The 20,640-nt window shown below is 41.7% G+C and overlaps 1 protein-coding gene across 2 annotated transcripts in view; it reads right to left on the bottom strand.

Annotated features, from left to right (window-relative positions):
• The window catches only part of LOC133349230 (stromal membrane-associated protein 1-like), a 146,045-nt gene that overhangs the window by 55,796 nt on the left and 69,609 nt on the right, over nucleotides 1-20,640 (bottom strand). Inside the window, exon 6 of one of the 2 annotated variants that reach the window (XM_061562553.1) lies at nucleotides 7,452-7,530. In XM_061562553.1, coding sequence (XP_061418537.1) covers nucleotides 7,452-7,530 — 79 coding nt within the window. The remainder of the gene's footprint in view (nucleotides 1-7,451; nucleotides 7,531-20,640) is intronic. The other variant, XM_061562554.1, reaches the window with a different exon arrangement.

Here is a 20,640-nt window from a genome sequence, read left to right as displayed (position 1 = left end):
ATTAGCACGGTTTGCTACGTAGCATGCGAAAGAAGTTCAACAAACATACATACGGAGCAGAGAGAAGCAGCTGGACTTAGAATTAATTCAACGACGACTAAAATAATGACAAGAAATGGTGAATATAAATGGCAGTGAAATTGATTACGTTCGTGAGGTCAATTGCTTGGGTCAAAACTATCTCATTCTACGAAAGATAGATAGATAATTTGAATGAATGCCTTTAATTAAAATCTGGATCATGTGCATTTTGCGAGAATTAATGTTCAGCTTGCAGACATAGCCGTAAACCGAGAAATATGTAGCAAAAAGCCACATATTTCGATTTAAAGCTTTCGTGACTGCAGGGATTCATATTCTTGGTTCTTTCGGTAAAGTCACGTAGAAGGGAAATAATAAAATAATAAAAATAAAACATAATAAAAATTATCACGACCTTTCGGCCACAACGCAACGCAGCCGTTGCGTTGTGGCTGAACGCAGCCGTTGCGTTGTGGCCGAAACGTCGTGAGAATTTTTATTATGTTTTATTTGTATTATTGCCCTTCTACGTGACGTTACCGAAAGAACCAATAATATAAAAAGCCACAAGTTTAATAAAGAGCGATGTAAATAAATGTGTTAGGATTAAATCGAACAGCCAGCTTAAGGAATGAAGTAATAAGAAGCACGATAGGAGTCACCGATGCCGTTGTTAAAGCCCAACAGACATCAAGTGGAAAAGAGCAGGACATGGCATGAGAACGACTGAGGAGAGACAAGACACAAAACTAACGACGAGGTGGAGACAACGGAGGAAGACGGCGGGAGAGATGGCAGCAGCGAGACTACATTGTGGAGTTGAGAGGCCCATGCCGAACAGCGAGCAACGATGGAAAAGAAGCAATTGAAGTGGGAGAGGCCTTTGCCCTGAAGTAGGAAGTTTCTTACTGACAACAACCACAACGTAACTGATATGGCACAGTGATGAATCTTTACGGGAATGATGGGCATCCCTGCTTGCCATCCTGTGGATTGTCTAATGCCTTAGAGTCCTGTTGGCCAAACAATTGAGCAATACTTGTCAACAAGGAATGAGATTTTTTTAAAATAATAACAACAACAAAAACTTGGACATACCTTTAAAATCTAATGTCACTTACATTTGAGAATTTATATTGAATGTTAGATGCCTTTTCAAAACAGAAACCCAACATTCCATTCGGATCAGTTAAGTTAAATCATTGTAGAATCTCGGGGCCCTTCAGAGACGAGCAACTGCGGCGGGTTTGATCTGTTAAAATAAATGAGCGCCTCATTATTATATAGGATGTCTGACCTTCGTCCACAAAAATGTACTTTGAAATAAGGTTCCTTGAGTTGAAATAACACGGAGAAAGCCAAGGGAATAGCAAGTGTATATACCCCGTGCTTTAAAAGCCTATTATTGCGCCAGGGGCATTCTCTAGACACCAATTGAAATTTGCAGGTTTTCTTTTGAGCGAGGAAAGCATCCCTATTTGGGAACGCGATGTTTCCCAGCCAACTGCTATGCTAAATTATGCATTAGGGGTTCAATCCCTCGACAAAGGCGTAGTTTGTGCTTTGCAAAATGAGGCAACTGGATGCAGCTACTTTTTATTGAAATCCTTTTGGCCCGAAAATTGTCTCTCGCCTAAATCCCTGAAGTGGAGATGAATAGGTGCCCCGCTTATTTTCATGCATTTTGATTTGTTTATTTAAAAACAAACCCACCTGAATCTATCAAGTGCAAATTTACATTTCAAACAGAAATTCAACAGGATGCATTTATACCAAGTGCAAGGTCCAAGTTTATTTTGTTTAACCAGATGAGGACTCAAAAGGGGCAGGATTTGCTCATTTGCAAGAGTGACCTGGGTCAGGTCACTGGCTGAGGTCACTCTGGCAGTACGAGAGTGTCGCTCTCAAAATCCTGACTTGATCGACAAAATGCTCTTAAATATATCACCAATTTGGCATTAAGAAAACTATGCATCCAGTTACCGTATGCGTGAGACCATCTAAGTTTTATGTATGGGTTTGTATAGAGAAGTACTCCACTACTAAGCACGATTATGATTCCCTAATCACTCCACTTACACTTAATTACTAAAATAAAAATACGTAATTATAAATGGGAGCCACAAACTGATCAAGGTTTATTCCCAGCAGGAGCTCTTACAAAAAAAAAATCAACTGCCCAAACTCCAATCAACTAATTAAAAGTGATAAACTGAATCATAACTGCCCATTCTTAATTTAGGCATTATGTATATCCAGTACAAAGGTGCAAGAAAAAATGGTTGTACATTTCTATATCCTTTTACCCATGAAATTATACAGAACTAACACTTGTCACCATGCCAGAGCAGCACAATTTATCATACATATCCTGGGTGCAATCCCGATATCATTTAAACAGTGGGAGACCACCTCTGCACAGGCTACCCTTCATCTCTCCTGGTCTTGTCTTTCCTCATTAGAGCTACTCTTAGTCAAATACTTGAAAGTATTCAAAGATGCAGCTATATCATCTCATCCTGCACCATTCAGTTCATTACTCCATACTCTCATTGGAAAAGCAGTCACGTGATGTAAAAATCGTCCAACTTAACAATGGTCAACCTCAATCGTTTGCTAATCCTCTGCTGGACGAAGGCCTCCTGACACTGTGTTGATCATGGGGGTTGTTTGACTTTACGTCACCGTCCGTCACTCACAAAGCTGAACAGTGCGGACTGGTGAAGGGCGGACCCGGAACCGAGTCGGATAACACTTGACACTGACACTAACCATGGCCAAGAATCAAACCCAAGAGGGCTGGGTTCATAGCACTGCACCACAGCTACACCCTTTAATGCAGTAGATATATGAAGGCAGATGGATATGAAGAACAAATCCCATTATGCATAGCGCTGTTAGACTGTGACATTTATGCAAGCCATTCAAGCTGTAGCAAAAGGCATGGCCAAAAAATAGTAACAATCATGTGAAAACAAGAAGTCAAATCATGTCCCGGATCAATTTAGCTAAATGGCAACCGGCTGGTGTGCTTTACCACCTCTTGCACACCTACAGTGGTTACTCCATGGAAAGACTGGTCTGTGCCATAATCACGTGGAATTTCCATATCTGCCTCAAGTCTGTCAGCATGGAAGCGCAGAGCCCAACACAACGCTGTCTTGCCATTAAAATGTAGTCCCTGCAATGCTTGAACCCCAATGCCAGTACACTGATGACAGAATGCACCTCTTAATGAAGTCAACACATGTGAGAAAGGTTGCTACTTGGCTAATTAACTGGGACTGCTTTCATGACAGACACAATCCAGACAAGAGTAAGTCATATTTCAAATGAGTGTTAGAAAATTAGTCATTAACAGACACCTGTATTGGCGAAACGGAAACAAAATAAAAATACACACGGTTTCAGGGGATGAAATGTACCGATAATTAAATACGGTATCACTAATTATAAAAATACTGGCATAAAAAAATGTAGACTGTAAAACTCATTATGAGCTTACTTTAATTAGGTCACCATTTTAAATGAAGCAGATTTTTATGAACATTTAAATATGGCCAGGATATAGTTATTATCATGATCATGCTAGTTTACCCAGGAACGCCTCACAGAGTCTAAACACCTCTATTTAAGGGCGGTCCTGCAAACTGGGTGCCACGGTGATGAGATTTTAACGACTTTGCCCGGTATACATGAGGTCGTGGGTTTGATCCCGACCCTGATGTCTGTATATTTGGAGTTTGAATGTCTTTCACGCAGTCGTGTGGATTTTTATCCGAGTCCTCCGTTTTTTTCCTCCACATTTTGAAACATGTATTAAGAATATTTGGCTGATATGACAAGTCACTTGGTTGAGACATTATTTGTGGCCAGGTCGCTTCTTAAAAAGATCTACGTAGCTCAGTGGGCCTTACATGGTAAAATAAAATAGTTTAGTTTTCGCCGTAGTGGGTGATGTTGCCATGTGTAATCCCGATTGAGTAATTTGCAGGTATTTTATCAGCATTGAGATCTTTGGCCCACACTAGAAACATTGTATGTTTGTTTTTAGCTATGGGAGCAAACTAGAGAACATGGCGAAACCCACGCAAATCAGGGGGAGAGCCTACAAACTCCACAAAGAGCCCAGTCGAGAATTGAACCAAGACCCTTTGCACTATGAGGCACTGTGCCATCATGCTGTCCAAATACAGTCCATGACATAGATTGTTATTTGGATAAGCAAGCATCTCAATAAAGATACAGCCCTTTAATTAATTTATCTCTGCCGGTGGAAGAGCCCCATACGAGAAGCCGCTCTAGAGATCCTCTGTTGAGGGCATTTTGCCGAATGTTCTAAACTGGCCAGTGACGGGAGTAGCCACACTTTACCCCACCACATGCAACCTGCCAATCGACTAACTGGTGTACCCATTTAGACTGCTGTGTGGACAAGAGGTGAGGGCATTTAAGAAACTTGCCCATTTATTAAGAACAAAATAAAAAGCCTGCCCATTGTTTCAACAGTAGTGCCAGGAGACTTAAACGGCGACCTCTGGATCTCCACAACGCGCTTATGGCCCAAGGAGGGCCAGAAGCGCCTTGCAGGCATCCCGTAAATTGTTGTTGTGGCGTTCATCAAAGAACCTCCTACCCGGGCTAAGGGAAGTGAGCCAGGGGGTATCACCACCTGACTCTGATGCGACGTTGCGGCCTGGGGTCAAGTAAACATTTTTTTTTATTTTACCAGGGAAGACCCATTGAGCTTTATAGCTCATTTTCAGAAGCGACCTGGCCAAAAATGATTGCTAATGTGGGAATGTATAGCAGCCAATTACTCTAAACGCATGTTGATAATTGCGAGGGGAAAACCAGAGGACCCGGAAAAATAAATTCCACGCAAGCACAGGAAGAACATGCATACTCCAAATACGCAGCAGGCGTCAGGGTCGGGATAGAACCTACGACCTCCTGTATACCAGGCGAAGTAGTTAACATCTCAACAAAGTGGGGTGTGAGAGCATGGTTGTGCCTGCTAGGTTTTATGAGCGGGGCCTCTTAACACAATGCACCTGCAAACGTTGTGGTCGCCCTCCCGAGGCACGAATGATGGCGCTCACGTGGTTCAGTGACCCTCAGCATCCAGCGGAAAATTTGTCAAAAAAGTGCCTTGTAATCCCTGTGATCATTGACCGGTACTAGAGCACAGCACTCTTGCCTCTGAGAATAGATACATTTGCCTATCGTAGTGTCCCCTACGGTATGGAAAAATCGAAGTGCCTTCAGCCCCGTATCAATGGCTGATAAATAAGGGGGGGGGGGGGGGGCGAGCGGAAAACAATTGGAGCACACAAAACGCTTTCCTGCTCGCGTTCGTGACAGAGAAAAACTGGCTGGGTGATGACGCAAATGAGTTCTCGTGGCAGCGTGGCACTGTCAGCACATTACAAGCCGGTCCTTGTTACGTATGCTTCGTAATGGAGGGAGACGAAGCAAAAGCTCGTAGCCTTCACAGGTGCCTCAGTCCACGCTTTCCTCGATTAAGCTTAATTTTAGGTCACTTAATCCCAAAGTGTATTTGCTGTTTTGAATTGTTTTGTATGTCCCCTCTCCTCTGCCCTGTGGGCACCTGGCCTCTGGCTTGTCGTCCGTGGAACACCAGTACCCCTCCCCGCCGCCGTCGTTCGTGCTTTGTACCGGGCTTTTGTTCAATAAAAAACAATACTAAAACATATTATGTGTTGAGTTTTGACATGTATTAGTGTCCAATATACTGCCATATTTGCGGCAGTGCAATGTGGCAGTATCCAGAGTACTGCAGCATACTCAAGAGTTTTTGTTTTTTTGTACCAACACTCATTCAACACTGCGGAAGCCCGATCATGTGAATAGAGTGACCGGCTATTGCTCTTGGAGTTACAATACTCGGATACGACAGAAGGCACAGAGAGAGAGAGAGCAAAGGAGATAAAAGAGCAGGGAAAATAGGCAGGAGCACTCATGTTTGATGTCCTGTTGTTTGCGGGAGCATACGGCTGTCACGGCAAGGCCAGCCAAACACGAGGATGCGTAAATGCTCCGGTGATATCCAACACTCCGGGCTTTGAAGGGTCAATGCCCACGGAGAAAGACTTCATAAATCCCAAGTGTGTTCAACGCGAGTGCGTGTGATTGCCTGCACCAACTCTGCAGGTTTCAAAGTGGGAGCAGATGTATGCGGCGAGGGGGGGGGGTCATTTAAAGACAGAATGTACAATGACCTATTGTCTTTTCTTTAATTGAGAGGTTATACATTTTTTGCTCGTTGTCATGACAATTATGCATGACCTTGCCGTTTGGAACTTGACCATGTACACAGCTGTTTTTGGATTGTTTTTGTTGATCTTTCGTTTTTGTTGTCACCAGGTTTATACGGAGTACCCAGGACCCCAATGAAAAAGAGCATTTGTTGGCCAATCGGTTTCACCAGTGCCAAATAAAGCCAAAATAAACATGATTCAACGGCTTTCAAGCCCAGATATTTGTGCCTAATCGAGTCTTCATTTTGCTGAGGCAGACCAAGGGTCAGGTGATATGTGATGCTGAGTAATGTTCACTGCCTGGATCTATACCCCAAGATGGGGTTTCACAAATAAAACGAAGGATTTTACTCAAAGAGCTGAGAAGTTCAAGTGACCTTGAGAAAAAACATTGTTTGAATGTTTTTGTTTATCAAGTATGCCAAGCCAACATAAGGCTCCAATAACCCAGTCAATGCAAAGACAAAATAGCAACTCTGTAATGTATAAAGGATGTGTACACACAGCGCATTGTGGGAAATAATTCAGGTGAATTGCCTTTCTGTATTGTCTCGCTGCATAGCAATAAGCAAGTAGGGAATGGGCAACTATCGTGATCCTGCTCAGTGATTGTCAAACAACTGGCAGATGTGCACAATGCTCGTTATCCAACTGACAGGTGATAAGAAAGACAGCTCATGTGGAAAGATGAAATGAAGCAGCTTGGGAAGGAGGGTTTAGCTCAACCAAAGTACAGATGGTCCACACCTCATGCTTTACAATACTGGATATATCAAAGATAAACAACAAACACAAGCAAATCGTGACCATTCCATAACTGTGACAAAAGCTTTGATAACAATCTCGAGTATATGCCTCCCTTTATATGCTCCATTGTTTATCAAAACAATTAATTCCTCCAAACCTGTATATTTTTTCTTTGCGTTATTGTTTTTGCTTGATGCATTTCCAATTTGCAGCGCCTGTTACGCAACCAGGGGCGTTTTATCTGGATACGATCGAAAGCGGTTTGCCGTATTATTCTGCTTCCATTCAATTAACGGAAGTGGGCACACAAAGCGAGCGGAATCAAACATGCTTGGCTGAGTGCGATCGCTGAAATTATTATGCTCTGGCAGATGCACGGGATGTAATGTGCACATTACTCACCCAGTCCTAATAAATCAATGGCGGGTTCGGCCGCCGTTTGTACAGCTGGTGTCCCCATGCTTTGTTGCTCTTGCGGCTTCTGTGCAAAAGAAGGAGGAGGAACATTCTTTGTTAACCCCCATCAGGGGGGGTAATTTTCCTTCCATCATTCATCATCATAATCATCATTATCATCAACATTTCTCTTGCTGATGCTGGATGAGCAACACTCCACGTACATTTTTCTATTGTTATACGTAGCTCTGTTTTGTTTCATTCCAATGCAATTGTTTAATGTATGGCATATTTAAAAGTTACCATCATGAATCATAAATACGTAGGCTTTCGCGACCAATATTATACATAAGAGATTTTTGGGGTTGGATCGCGGAAATATGTGTCGTTAAATCCACCACCACCCAATTCTGTCTTTCGCCTGATGAGACTCGTTGTAATTTCTGGCGAAACGTCATACTTCAATTGTAAATATTGTGGGTTTTACTCTCCAACACACCGGTGTGCTGAACTCGTATCTAATTGGCATGTTTTGTTTACGTGACAAAACTGACTAATTGGCTGTGTTGGGTGGTGGCGGGTTTAAACACATTCCTGCGGAGGGAGCTGGTAGGAACGTTGGGTTGCTCGGTCAATGGCCAGGGTCAACGGCGGCGTGGTGTATTCCGCAAATATGGCCGACTGTGAGGGTGGGCACAAGCCGGCGTGAGTAGGTTAAACGTTGAGTTTTATAAGGGCACCACGGGGAGACCAGCCCCTCCCCACCCAGCTCCACAACCCTCCCTCCCACCCCCCACCCAGCCCCACCCTCCCCACCCAGCCCCTCCCCACCCTCCCCACCTAGCCCCTCCCCACCCTCTGCTCTCCACCCAGCCCCACCCCTCCCATGTTTGGATGCACAACGGACGGACACAATAATCCCCTGTGGGCTGGTGTAACCAGGAGGTTCCTACTAGTATAACACATTTATATTTATGCGATCTAACCCAGAAACCTCTATTATGGATGAATCATAAATATCCATTCTCAGTTCACTGCTGAATGAAAAGATACCAATTTATTGTATCCAACAGTAGAGACATACCTATCAACTCTAGCAATGAGACTAGCCAAAGACACATTTAAAATACAGTCTGCCAAGTTGTTACACTGTATTTATTGTAAGAATCAATGAGATATTGCGTTGCAATATTTAATTCATGGATCCATTCCCAATTAGAAGCGCGCATTCGTGCCCTGACACTTGCACCTACTTTCAACCCACAATGCACACTGTTGGCTACGTACAGTGCGAAAGAAGTTCAACATACACACGTACAAGTGGGTTGTGTTTGAAGCGAAGGTGATTTTGTAACGTAAGTGGATTCATCTTGTCAAAAGGTGACGTGTGTTTCCATGCAGCGCAATCAACAACATTTAACAATATTTGTTACTTTTGCAGGAGCATAGATTTTGTAATTTTTTACCCGCCGAGTTTCTGTGCCCCTCCGTGTACATTGCGGTTCATGCTGTGTATCGGGCTTTTGTTGAAAAACAAATATATATATTTGACCTGATTTGTAAATGCTGGCATAATACTCATGTGGTCGAACCAAAAATAAAATCAATCTGTTTTGTGTTTCCACGCTCAAATAATCACGGAGTAAAAAATACTCACCTCTGTTGGCAATTCTGCACCGGTGGTGGATTTTCCACATTCACACAATGCATGTACTTGCTCAGACCAATGCTGGCAGAATGACCTCCACTAGAGGAAGCTCACGAGTACCCATCTAGAGGATGTTTGGCCTATTCTCTAAATTGACTAACTGTAGGCAGGAGGATTTAAGAAGCGTTGCCCCCTTTGTTTGAACTGTCGTGCCAGGAGGTAGAATCGAACCTGCGATCTCAGGACTGCAAGTGCAGAACGCTACCCATTACACGATGGCAGCATGCTGACATGATCATGTGTGTTGCATCCACAGTATTGAAAGATGTGCAGAAATAGGATGCTAAGATGCCATTAATCGAACATGAAGGCTCTTGAAAAGTATGAATACAACGTGGGTAATTTCTGAGGGTCCTGGACAGTGCCGATTCATATAATCCACACTTTGGTTTTCTAGAAGAAGAAAAAAGTGTTTTTCGTGGAAAAGAGACTTAGATACTCATGTGTTTAAACCTTTACTACCCCACCCACTCCCCTCCCCCCAAATGTTATAGGACATTATTAACAACATCTACAAAATGTAAACTTTCCAACTGATGATGGAAAATATATTGCGATGGTATTTGGATAATTAAGCACATTTGCTTAAATATAACTGGCAACAGTTAACTTCTGCTGTGCAGAGGGCATACGACCTAGAACATACACACAACTTTAAATAGCTACTCTGTGGCATGAACGATAATTCAATTAGTAAACAATTAATGAACCATTGAAAGCAGATACAAAAAAAAGTGAAAGACAAGGTCAGCTCAACAAAATTAGCGTTTTGACAATTGAAACTCATGGCGGAATCCCGGGGTCCAATAGGCCCCCGGCTCTCACATAAACATGAAATTATAATGCAAACAAAAACTTTGCTCCTTTTCACCAATGGGTTAGAAGGATGGTGGCTCCTGCTGTTGTGGAGTGACTCATGCAGCCAGCTATGGCTACAGGGTGTGGTGGTACATGTTGTTGATGTCGTTAATTGTGAAATTTCGGTCACAGTTCCTATGATCACTGTCACATTGCTTATGGCTTTATTTTGGTGATTTCGAAAAGTGTTTTGGTTTGGTGATGTTTGCTTGTTGTAGTACGGAGTTAGAATGATGGCTTTAATCTAAGTTGTCTTGTGGTTGTTGTTTGACTTGCATCCCACTGGGATTTTGCACAGCGTTGGTGTACGGTGCTTTTTTTCTGGAAGACAGTTTTTTCCTGGATTTTTCTGTTTGCGCATAGTCACTTTAAGATGTTTTCTTGTTCATGTTTTTGTTTTTTGTTTGTTGCGGTTTCACCCGATTCAAGAGCCGAATGGCTCACAGGGCTATACCAAATAAATGAAACTGAAAACTGAAACTGTTATCTTGTTAAACTATGCCTTTAAAACTGAAAACTACTTACCTATATACCTACTTACCTGCAGTACCTCTATTTAAATACACTATCGAAAAAAATATTTACACCCTTCTGTCAATCATCGTGTTTCTCAGTGTGGATTTGTGAACACACTTTGTAAACAGTAAATGAAATAGTACGCATTTTCATTGCGCTGTTCATATTGTAACACGCGTTTATATAAATGTTACTCTACAGAGTAGTGTGGTCTCCGCTCCTCTTATCTGCATTGATACGAGAGGTATGTGGGGACTATGGCTTAACCGGAAAAAAAAAACTATCTGCACAGATGCATACGGACAAGAGAAGTATTATCAAACAGGAGGAATTAATAGTGCAACGCATCTCATCTGTTAAATATCTGCAGGTAATAGTATTGTCATCGATTGATCCTGGATGCAGACATTGGTAGGTCACAACTAACAATGAAGATAAGAGAGCAGTTTCACTGTATTATGCATACCGTGGTGACAAATAAAGGACTTAAGTCGTGTCGGCAGTTTGAGCAGCTTTGGGTAAGACTTATGATCCTGCCCATACCCGAGCATGGAGTGCATTCGCTTGTTCAGCTTTTCTGCGCATTCGTCCTCGCTGCGCTTGGACGACATAACAACAGAATGATCCGCGCCAGGTGGGTCGCGGCGTTTATGTGCGCGGTGGGACGAAGTCTCCAAAAATATTTTTTTTTATTCAGGACCCCGGGGTCCTGCCATGAGGTTCAATTAATTGAAAACGACAAATTATCTTGCAAGTGGGTCCAACGAGTGTTTACTTGATTTTCATCCACAAAGCAATCACAGAGCTCTTAATAATCACTGTGGCTACCAGGGCACAACGCAGGGTGGTATGGCCAATACCATGCCCAGCCTTCTTCGACTTCCCACTGCAGATGTTCCACACACCAAACTAAGTCCCCATTTCAGGCTGGGCTGAAAGATCTGATCAAGCCAGTCTCAGATAAAGTATTCATCGGCAATTGTATTGTACTTGACCAAGAATAAACCCAGGTCACAGGGAAGTGCATTGTGTGAAATAACACAGCATTGCGTCCCCACTCCTATAGACAAAAGATCAACGATCCCCCGTGTAGCCTAAATAGATTGTTGAGGAAAGTGTTGTTAGTGATCAGCTATTAAGGCCAGTGTGGAGAACAAGGGGGTATTAAGCACATGAATAAATGTGCAACTTTTATTACCTAGGTTTTTACGAGCAGTGTGAACAACACCATGCATGGCCACCTTTTTACTCACCAAACCAGATACTGGTTTCAGGGCGAGTCAACCTAGGGAACGCCCAGAGGGCCCATGGCCAGGAATCGAAGGTGAACCTCTTGATTCATGTCACACATGAAGTAAACTACTGCAATACTGCACACAATATGAACAATTTACAGAGCCTTGAGAGCCATCCTCAGGCTTCCATGTTCTAATGTCATAACTTAAATTTTTTTAATAAACACCTCTATCTAAATAAAAATTCTAACTCTGAACCTTTGGACCTGAATAGAGTATTCCCTCATTATTCACGAACTTGCTATCCGCAATTTTGGCTATCCGCAAATCGCATCTGGAACGCTACACGATTGCATTGAGAAAGAGTGATGAGAGATAAAGTGATGAGAGAGAATGTGATGTGAGAAAGTGATGAGATAAAGTGATTAAATAAAGTGACGAGATAAAAATATGACAGACACATAATTGTAATGTATTTACCGTATTTTCCCGCATATAACCCGCGGGGTATACCACTTTTTATAAACAAAACAAGACCCAGCGGGGTATATGGAGGTGCAGGCTATCCCAAAAATATTTTACACGTGTGACATGTCATAACTCGTTTAATTTTTCATGGTAAGACTATCCACTATGCAACACTTACCTTTGACTAAAGCACTGCTGAATAAACCACTCACACTAAAATTGCACATGTTAACACGTTTTTAATGATTCGAATTTTTGTACAATGAAACGACAATGTTTGAAGTGGGCGCACTTTGTTTACCGTAATACTTTCAGTGGCTGTAGGGGGGTGCGAAAGTTTAGCTGAGGCTATGGATTGCACAATGGGAAGGACCTTAACAAGTGTCTACCAGACGCAGAATCATAATTGCTGAGTCCCTTAGGCCGCTGCTATTAGCTGAGTACTATACAGTCGCGACCATGAGCTTTGTTTCAAACTTCCATTGGTTTTGTTGCCAGGAGGCAATGGCGTTACCGTAGTGCCGCAATTGTCTGCACAATGTGCAATCTACCAGTGCTAAAACTGTATAGGGGTAACTACCGGTCCAGTAGCTGTAATATGATGAGGTAGAATGCTGGTAAGCCTAACAGTACGCTTACTTACTTATCTACCAGTTATGTGTTGCTTAATTATTGTATATTTACTTTTGTTACTTATTTACTGTTTTAAGTTCACTCGTTTCCGGCTAGTTTAGTTTTTTGTGCATGTTATGATTTTAATGTTAACAATTGATTTTGTAATGTATTACAAATGTAAACTTTGTATTAATATAATGGAATTAAGCTTGCGGTAACGACATTAAAGATATGAATGCATGCGGGGTATATGGAGGTGCGGGCTATCTGACATTTTTTTACACAAAACGCTATTTTTGCAAGGTATATGCATATGTGGGTTATATGCGTATGCGGGCTATATGCGGGAAAATAAGGTAATAGATAATTAATGTATTTATTGAAGGTAATTCATAAAAAAGGTTTCCAAAGGCCAATATCATTACCCGTGATATCACGAAACAAAGCAATTAATTGAAATACAAAACCACAATATTTAAATTATCTTCATAAGCTTGGACCACAGGAACACCTGCACCGTCGCCCTTGGGAGTATTGGAACAGTTCTGGCAATCATGTAAATACACGCAATACGTTTTTGACAATGAAGCAGGTAATTGTAGGAATATGTACACTTACGAAAATATCCGTTATTACACAAAGCCAAAGAACCTCTGTATGGCCACATAAAGTATAGGTTGCGCAAGCACACGCACACACGCACGAACACTTACATACGCAGCTCATATTGCTGACATTATTCAAAAAGTAACATCAAAATACGATGGATCGGTGATTTTGGAGGGTAATGCCTATATCAGCACATCGAGTCCACAGTTCTTAAGATTTCTACTTTAACCCTCAGGGTGAACAATCAAAAACCATTATCTCTTCAATTTAAAAACGCTTCTCGTGATATCGATGGTCACCGATGGCATCAACTGCGGTCACTGATGACTGCACAAAAAACGCTCTCGGGAAAAAAGTGTGCCTACACTTGACTCGGTTACACTCGGCTCACAGAGCACTTGCATGGCTACAGGTTCATGGCAAAGGTGTCTGAACGTTCCCTACTGGATGAAGGGGGTGCTCAGTTTTAGCGAACGCGAGAGAAGTTTCACATTGTTCAGATCATTCACCGTGTGTTCTGGCTCACAAATAGATTTGTACTCGGTATCAGAAGGCAACTTAACGAGGCATGTAAACCCAATATCATTGCGTTATAGCACAAATAACGGTCTGTCATCCGTGCACTGGTTTGTGCTTTCTGTCTTCATTTTGGTGTTGCAAAATACAGCGATGCAACATGTAAATATGACATGTAATGATAATCTACAGCCCTCAATTCACTGGTGGATGAAGGCTTCTCTATGTTTCACCATACTTCACCACATTGGTCAGTGTGAGTTGGCACATTGGTGGGGGTGGGGAGGCGGGGAGAAGGACTGGTTCAGATATCACTTGCCACTGGTGTTAGAATGAACAGGGCTGTCGGAAAGACAGCGTCCGAATGATGCTGTCTTTCCGATAGCCCTGTTTTTCACCTGAGGAAGGCTGCTTGCGTTGTGGCCGAAACGTCGTGAGAATTTGATTTTATTACGTTTAATTTGTATTATTTTATTATTTTCCTTTTACGTGACTTTACATAAAGAACCAAGAAGATGAATCCCTGCAGTCACGAAAGCTTTAAATCGAAATTTCACGTAGATAGGTTCAAAGAAAATAACAAAGGAAGGACGTTATTAACCAGTTTAAGTCATAACTGGCTGTGATGTTTCCATCCTACCTTCCAATATTAGTAGTTATTTTCGGCTCTCTGGTTTTACATTAACAGGTTAAATGTCTCACACTAACACAGCCACCGTCGCTCATGTCCTCGGCGGTGGCTCTGCCATCTGACATTGACATGCTAATCTCTCACAATACAATGGCCACCTCCGCGCCTTTGTCGTCGTGGCGGTAGCTCTCCGACCTTACATTTACCTGCAAATTTCTCACTTTAACATCACTAGCCCCGCCCACTTCGTTTATGACCCTTGGGCTACACACATTTCAAACCTTTAAAACATCCTGCCTCAGCAGCTTTCCCGCTCCTTTTTCTCCTGATGACGATTGCTTGTGTTGCGATCGAAACGTCGTAGTTTTTTGTTATTTTATTTGAACCTATCTACGTGACTTTACCGAAAGACCCAATAATATGAAGTTCAACATACATACATGTTACACATACATACTATACTTACATACCACCATGACCAGGGACTGGACTGTTGTCCAGCAGTTTGATTCCCCGCCGAGTTTAAAATCAGTGGGGAATTATTTATGAACAAGTCTTGGGGCCCCCTTCACCAAAACGTGTTGAAGTATGGTCAAAGAACAACCACGACTGACACGGTGCCATACAGCGACGGATTGACAAAGGGCTGCACAGAATAATAATTCGAAGTTGTGCGTACTAAAGTTGAAAGTGGAGTGTGGGATGTTTCTTGACGTTTCTAAAAAGACAAGTGGCGATTCACATGGAGGAAATCCAAGTGCTAGCCAGCCTCTTCCCTCTGACTGATATCTTAATGAGGACCACCTACTTCATATGAACACTAGCAGAAGTACCCGGCGTTGCCCGGGTGAAAAATATATTTTTTAATAACCTTACATATATACACAGATGGGCTGCTACCCCTGCACCCCCCCCCCCCCCCAGCCACGATCTCCTCGGCCGCTGTGCAGTAATATGTACGGCCTATAGTGTGGTGGGGTGTCGAGGCCTAGTACCGTGCAGAGCCTCCGGCCTCGCGTGTTAATGCGTGCGCATATTTTTAACGGGAATTAAAAATGGCGTCCACCCCGCAGCGAATGCGTCGCTACCCGTTGCCAGGGGCAACCGCCGTGGAAAACCAAACGGACCAATCGCATCTCGCAAATCCCTCACATTTCGTCCAATGAAACTGCGTATGGTCCGGCGACACACAGACAGACAGACACACACACAGACAGACAGACAGATTTGCGATTTTATATATATAGATTGTTGCAGTCCATATACTCACTGTTTCTGTTCCACACAAAGGACACTTCCTACATGGGCTTCAGAGCTGGGTAGTTTAAAGTTGAGATGCCAGAGAGAAGCAGGGAGAAGCTAAGAGTATATACCATATATTAAACACATTATTTGGTGATGCTATGTCGGCATTTCACAAATGTGTTGAGTTTTTGTGTTAAATATCTTACATATTGACTTTAGACACAAAGCTACCACAGCTAAAATGATCCTTCGTAATTTATGTTTGCGTTAGGTCAAATAATGATCTGGACATATATGTGTTGTAAGAGCCCCCCCCCCACCACCCAACATCGCTAAACAAATACAATTGTCACGTGGTGTACAAACATTTAACGGGCCATTCATCACATTCACTACTTGTGAGCTTAAACAATAACAATTGGTGCGTTTAACTCTTGTACACCATGTGATGATTTCATTTGTTTGGCCAGATTGGGTGGTGGTGAATGGTCTTACAACACATATTTAACCTAACACAAAATCATATTATGAATCATATATGTATGTATCTGTTTGAACAATCATAGGTGTAAAGTATACCATTCCTTTGTGTGAAAAGAAAAATAATATTCATTACTTATCAGACACAAATAATATTCATTAATTGTCAGATATTTTGAATATTGCAAGTCAAATCCAATGTGTTATGAAGACGTTATTTTCTGTACAAATGTCATCTCAATGGCTCACAACATCTTGTGAGCTCCAAGTAAACAATATAATGCGTTTCCACTTGAATTATCACTCTAAAATACACACTTACGCTATAGAGCATAACTCAAAATAATAATTAGCATTAGTGGGGAGAATATAAATAACAACATAAGAAAGCAGACAATAAATGTCCCCTTCAAATATTCGTCTGCCCACAAAAAAAAAGAAAATATTTCTTACAGCATCCAACAGCATCGTTTAAAGACAAACAAACTCAAGACCAGTTTCGACATATAGTGTTTCATCAGCAGTCAGAATTGCTTGAATCAATGGTGCTGAACTGCTGCTCTGACTCAATAAAACATAACTCAAAATGATCAGTGTCATTGTGGAGAATATAAGAAATAAAATAAATAAGTGGGCCATTGTTTGCAAACAACTGGAAACAATGCTGCTGAAAATGTTGCACTCTCAGTAGGTTGTGGGGTTGATCGGTTGTGCAAGACATATTTGCATTTTTTACGTGGAGAGACAGACATGTGAAGCTTATTTTTATAGGTCAATAGATAGAGCTCCATATTTACGAATAAAGCGAATAAACCTAATTTGGAGAAACGCTACACAAAACAGCACCATAGACGAGTGTATGCCACAGATATCCAATACTTCCCTTACCAACGTTCTGCGTGGTTTTTTTCTCTCCCCTTTTTAACTCTCTGGTGTTAGAGAGCAATTCCATTTTGGAAGATGAAGCTCAGTGATTCTAGGCCACGTGCATGACGTGGGTCTGGTCCCGCTGAGATACATCCAGGCAAAGGGTGACAGATTCAAATCCCAGATGGGGGCCAACTGAGACTTTCTTTAAGCCCAGGCCAATAAAATAAACACTTACGTTGTGAAAGGTCAACAATGGTTGTCATTGCCTGCTCCTATTGTGGAAATGTGCAATGCCCAGCACTGGCTAAGGACTGACATGGAGTTGAGCACTACGCCGTGCTAGTCTGAGACATTCTTGACTTTTACATGACATATATATATATAAAGCCTTTAAACAACGTGCAACAATGTTAAATGCCACACAAGCAATATAAAACATAATGCATTGAGGCTGAATGCAGGAAGGGTATGAAGGGAGTATTATTTAATGAAAATAAGCTAAATTAAGGTGTTTTTTTTACACAAGTTTCGCGATTATGTATTCAGTTTTAGTCGTGTTAAACGCGCTCTCTGGCGGAGTTTTAGAAATGTGGTTCTCTTACAATCGCTTAAAAGAAGAGAAAACTTGGCCATTCCAATGGTTTTATTCTTTTTAATGATGTAGCCACCCTTCTTCACAGCCTTCACCCGCATTGAGGTCAGGTCAAGGCTGGCTAACAGTACTCTCACATTAATTTTCGACAACATGACTAAGCGGAAGGTTATCTGGCTTCTACAGAAAGGATGAGCCAGTGGCAGCGCTTATAATTGCATAGCACTTTGTTCAGCTTAAGAAAGAAAACCTCATAGAAAGGGGATGCACTAAAATATATGAAAACCACTTATAAACAACAATAAATAAGAAAATTCATCAATATTTATGCTACGATTAAATGGACAATAAAATTACTCTCTTTTCTAGCATTCATAATTTCTGAACATGTCATTCTACAAAAAAACGCATTAGCATTGTGTATCTACTGCTCAGTGAATGCCATAATTGCCTCCTGGTTGTGTTGAATAACAAAACAACTTACACTTACAAATATAGCAGACTGTTAGCCCGTTTTCTCTTGGTTGTTCATGTTAAATATAGTGCAGTTCATGTGAAATATAGTGCAGTATTCTCTCCTTATTCACGAACTTCCTATCCACGATTTTGGCTATCCGCGATTTGCATCTGGAACTCTACACGACTGCATCGAGAGAGAAATCAAGTGATGAGACATAGAGTGATGGGGTAAAGTGATGATACTATTGTGCAGCATGGTCATCATTTAAGGTAGATAGGTTATTTTCTTTGAACCTATCTACGTGACTTTACCAAAAGACCCAAAGAATATGAATTCCTGCAGTCACGAAAGCTTTAAGTCAAGATTTACTATTGAATACTTTCATATTTATTTTTTACTTACTTTGTTTATTCTAAGCACATTTTTTGTGTTATTATGATAATTTTAATGTATTTTATAGCTTATTTTTGTCGTTATTTAAGGCAATTCGATCAAGAGATAGGTTTTCGTCGGCCAATATCATTATTCGTGACATATGCGATTCAAGTACATTTCCAGAACATATCCCTGCAGTTCTCTTCCTTAGCCACTGTGCTTTCAGTTGACATTTCCATGAAGCTAGGTGAGCAGACCATGGCTAGAATTCTTGCACTTCAGAGGTGGAGTTCGTGGATAATGCAAAGATCAATTACGTGTGTGACACACGATGGCTTACCCTACAGAGGTAGAACTGATTCTTCGGCCGTTGCCGATCATTGCTACAACTCGGTGGGCTCTCATGAAATTGTCTTTTCCGAGACCAAGGTTCTCTGCAAACCTCCCGGCTACCATCAAAGGTTTGTACACAAAGCCATACAAATATACAAACACAGACATAATTTCAACCGTGATGATGGGTACAAACTTAGTAATCATTGGAAAGATGTTATCAACCACGCAAAAAAGACTTAATTACACTTTTTTGGACCATCTTATCTGACAGGCACTATCTTACTTTACTTTACCGAGTGTTAACATCCCCAGTGTTTAACAGTACTCTCTTCTTTGTTCAGCCAGCATTGGTATAAACATGGGCATTTTCGTTCTTTTTCTATCATGTGTATCAGGCCTCCCCTCCCCCTCTCTGTCCAATGCGTTGGCGTTGTACAGCAGCAACCGCGTCCACGCCGTCGTGTATTCTTTTGGCCCCGCCCCCCCCTCCCCCTCCCGATGCGTTGTACGTTGGCACTCCGTGCCGTCTTTGAGCCCCGCCCCCCTCCCTCCCGATACGTTCCATTCATTGGCTACCACATTCTGATGAGCCCCCCCCCCCTCTCCTCCCCCTCAACTTGCTTTTTAAGGGATTACATCTTGAATCATTGAATCATTGCCTCACTTGATGCAGCTAATTCGGCTGTGACGGTCCCACCTGATGACGGAGACTTGTGTTGCCTCCGAAACGTCGTGATTTTTGTTTTATTTTATTTTTATTAATTTTGATGTTTTACCTACGTGACTTTACCGAAAAAACCTAAGAATATGAATAAGAGGTATGGCAGTAACGTAGCGGAGGAAGTGGGATGTTGCCCAATCTGTGAAAACTTTGAGCGTCTCTGCTTGTACGCAAGGGTTTCTCTGGGTACTCGAGTTTTCTTTCATACTTATACTCAATATGGGATTTTCCAGATGTCCTAAGCAGAAACCTCCTCATAAATATTCTTCATGTTTTGTAATTAAGTAATTGCACACGACTTGCATCATTATTATAATTACCTCTGCATTTCCTAATTGAGTGTGATGGATTGGATTCACATTTAGAGTGTAAGGGCAAGTGTGTTTCTGCGTATATCTTCCAATAGAATGCACATTTTACACATTTAAGAACAGATGCAGAATGAGCGATGCGCTTATTTGCCAGAGTGACTCAATAATAAGATATTTCTCCACAGAGAGCAATGAATGGCAGCTGGAGATTGCTGCTATATTCAACCGCTATTCATGTGTGCAAAACGACCAAGCTTTTTCATCATCAGAAGCCAATTTAATTAAAAAAGTATTCAGGAAACAACATAAATACCATCAGATTTTGTGGGGATTTTAAATCATTTGGAAATGCTAATTATCATTTACATTAAATATGTACATGCACACACTTTTATAGAAATACACAAGGATGATAACTCGTTTTTATTTTTTTTACCATACAGCTCCCGGGAGAAAACACTGCTTAGTGAGGATCTATAAAGAAACAAGGCACAGTATACAAGGGGTGCTGGGTCCAGGGCAATTCCTCTTTACAAAGTGCACCAGGTATTCCTTTTAGGCTGAGCTAACCTAGGAGAGGAGGGGGGGGGGGGGCAGATCATAATTTTTGTTTATCCAAGAAAATATCACTGAGTCTCGTCACTCTTTT

This window comes from Lethenteron reissneri, chromosome 29 (genome assembly GCF_015708825.2).
Source record: "Lethenteron reissneri isolate LAM-NWPU_2019-01 chromosome 29, ASM1570882v1, whole genome shotgun sequence".
Taxonomy (NCBI): Eukaryota; Metazoa; Chordata; class Hyperoartia; order Petromyzontiformes; family Petromyzontidae; genus Lethenteron; species Lethenteron reissneri.
Note: the sequence above shows the minus strand (reverse complement) of the source record. Positions and strands in the feature narration are given on the sequence as shown.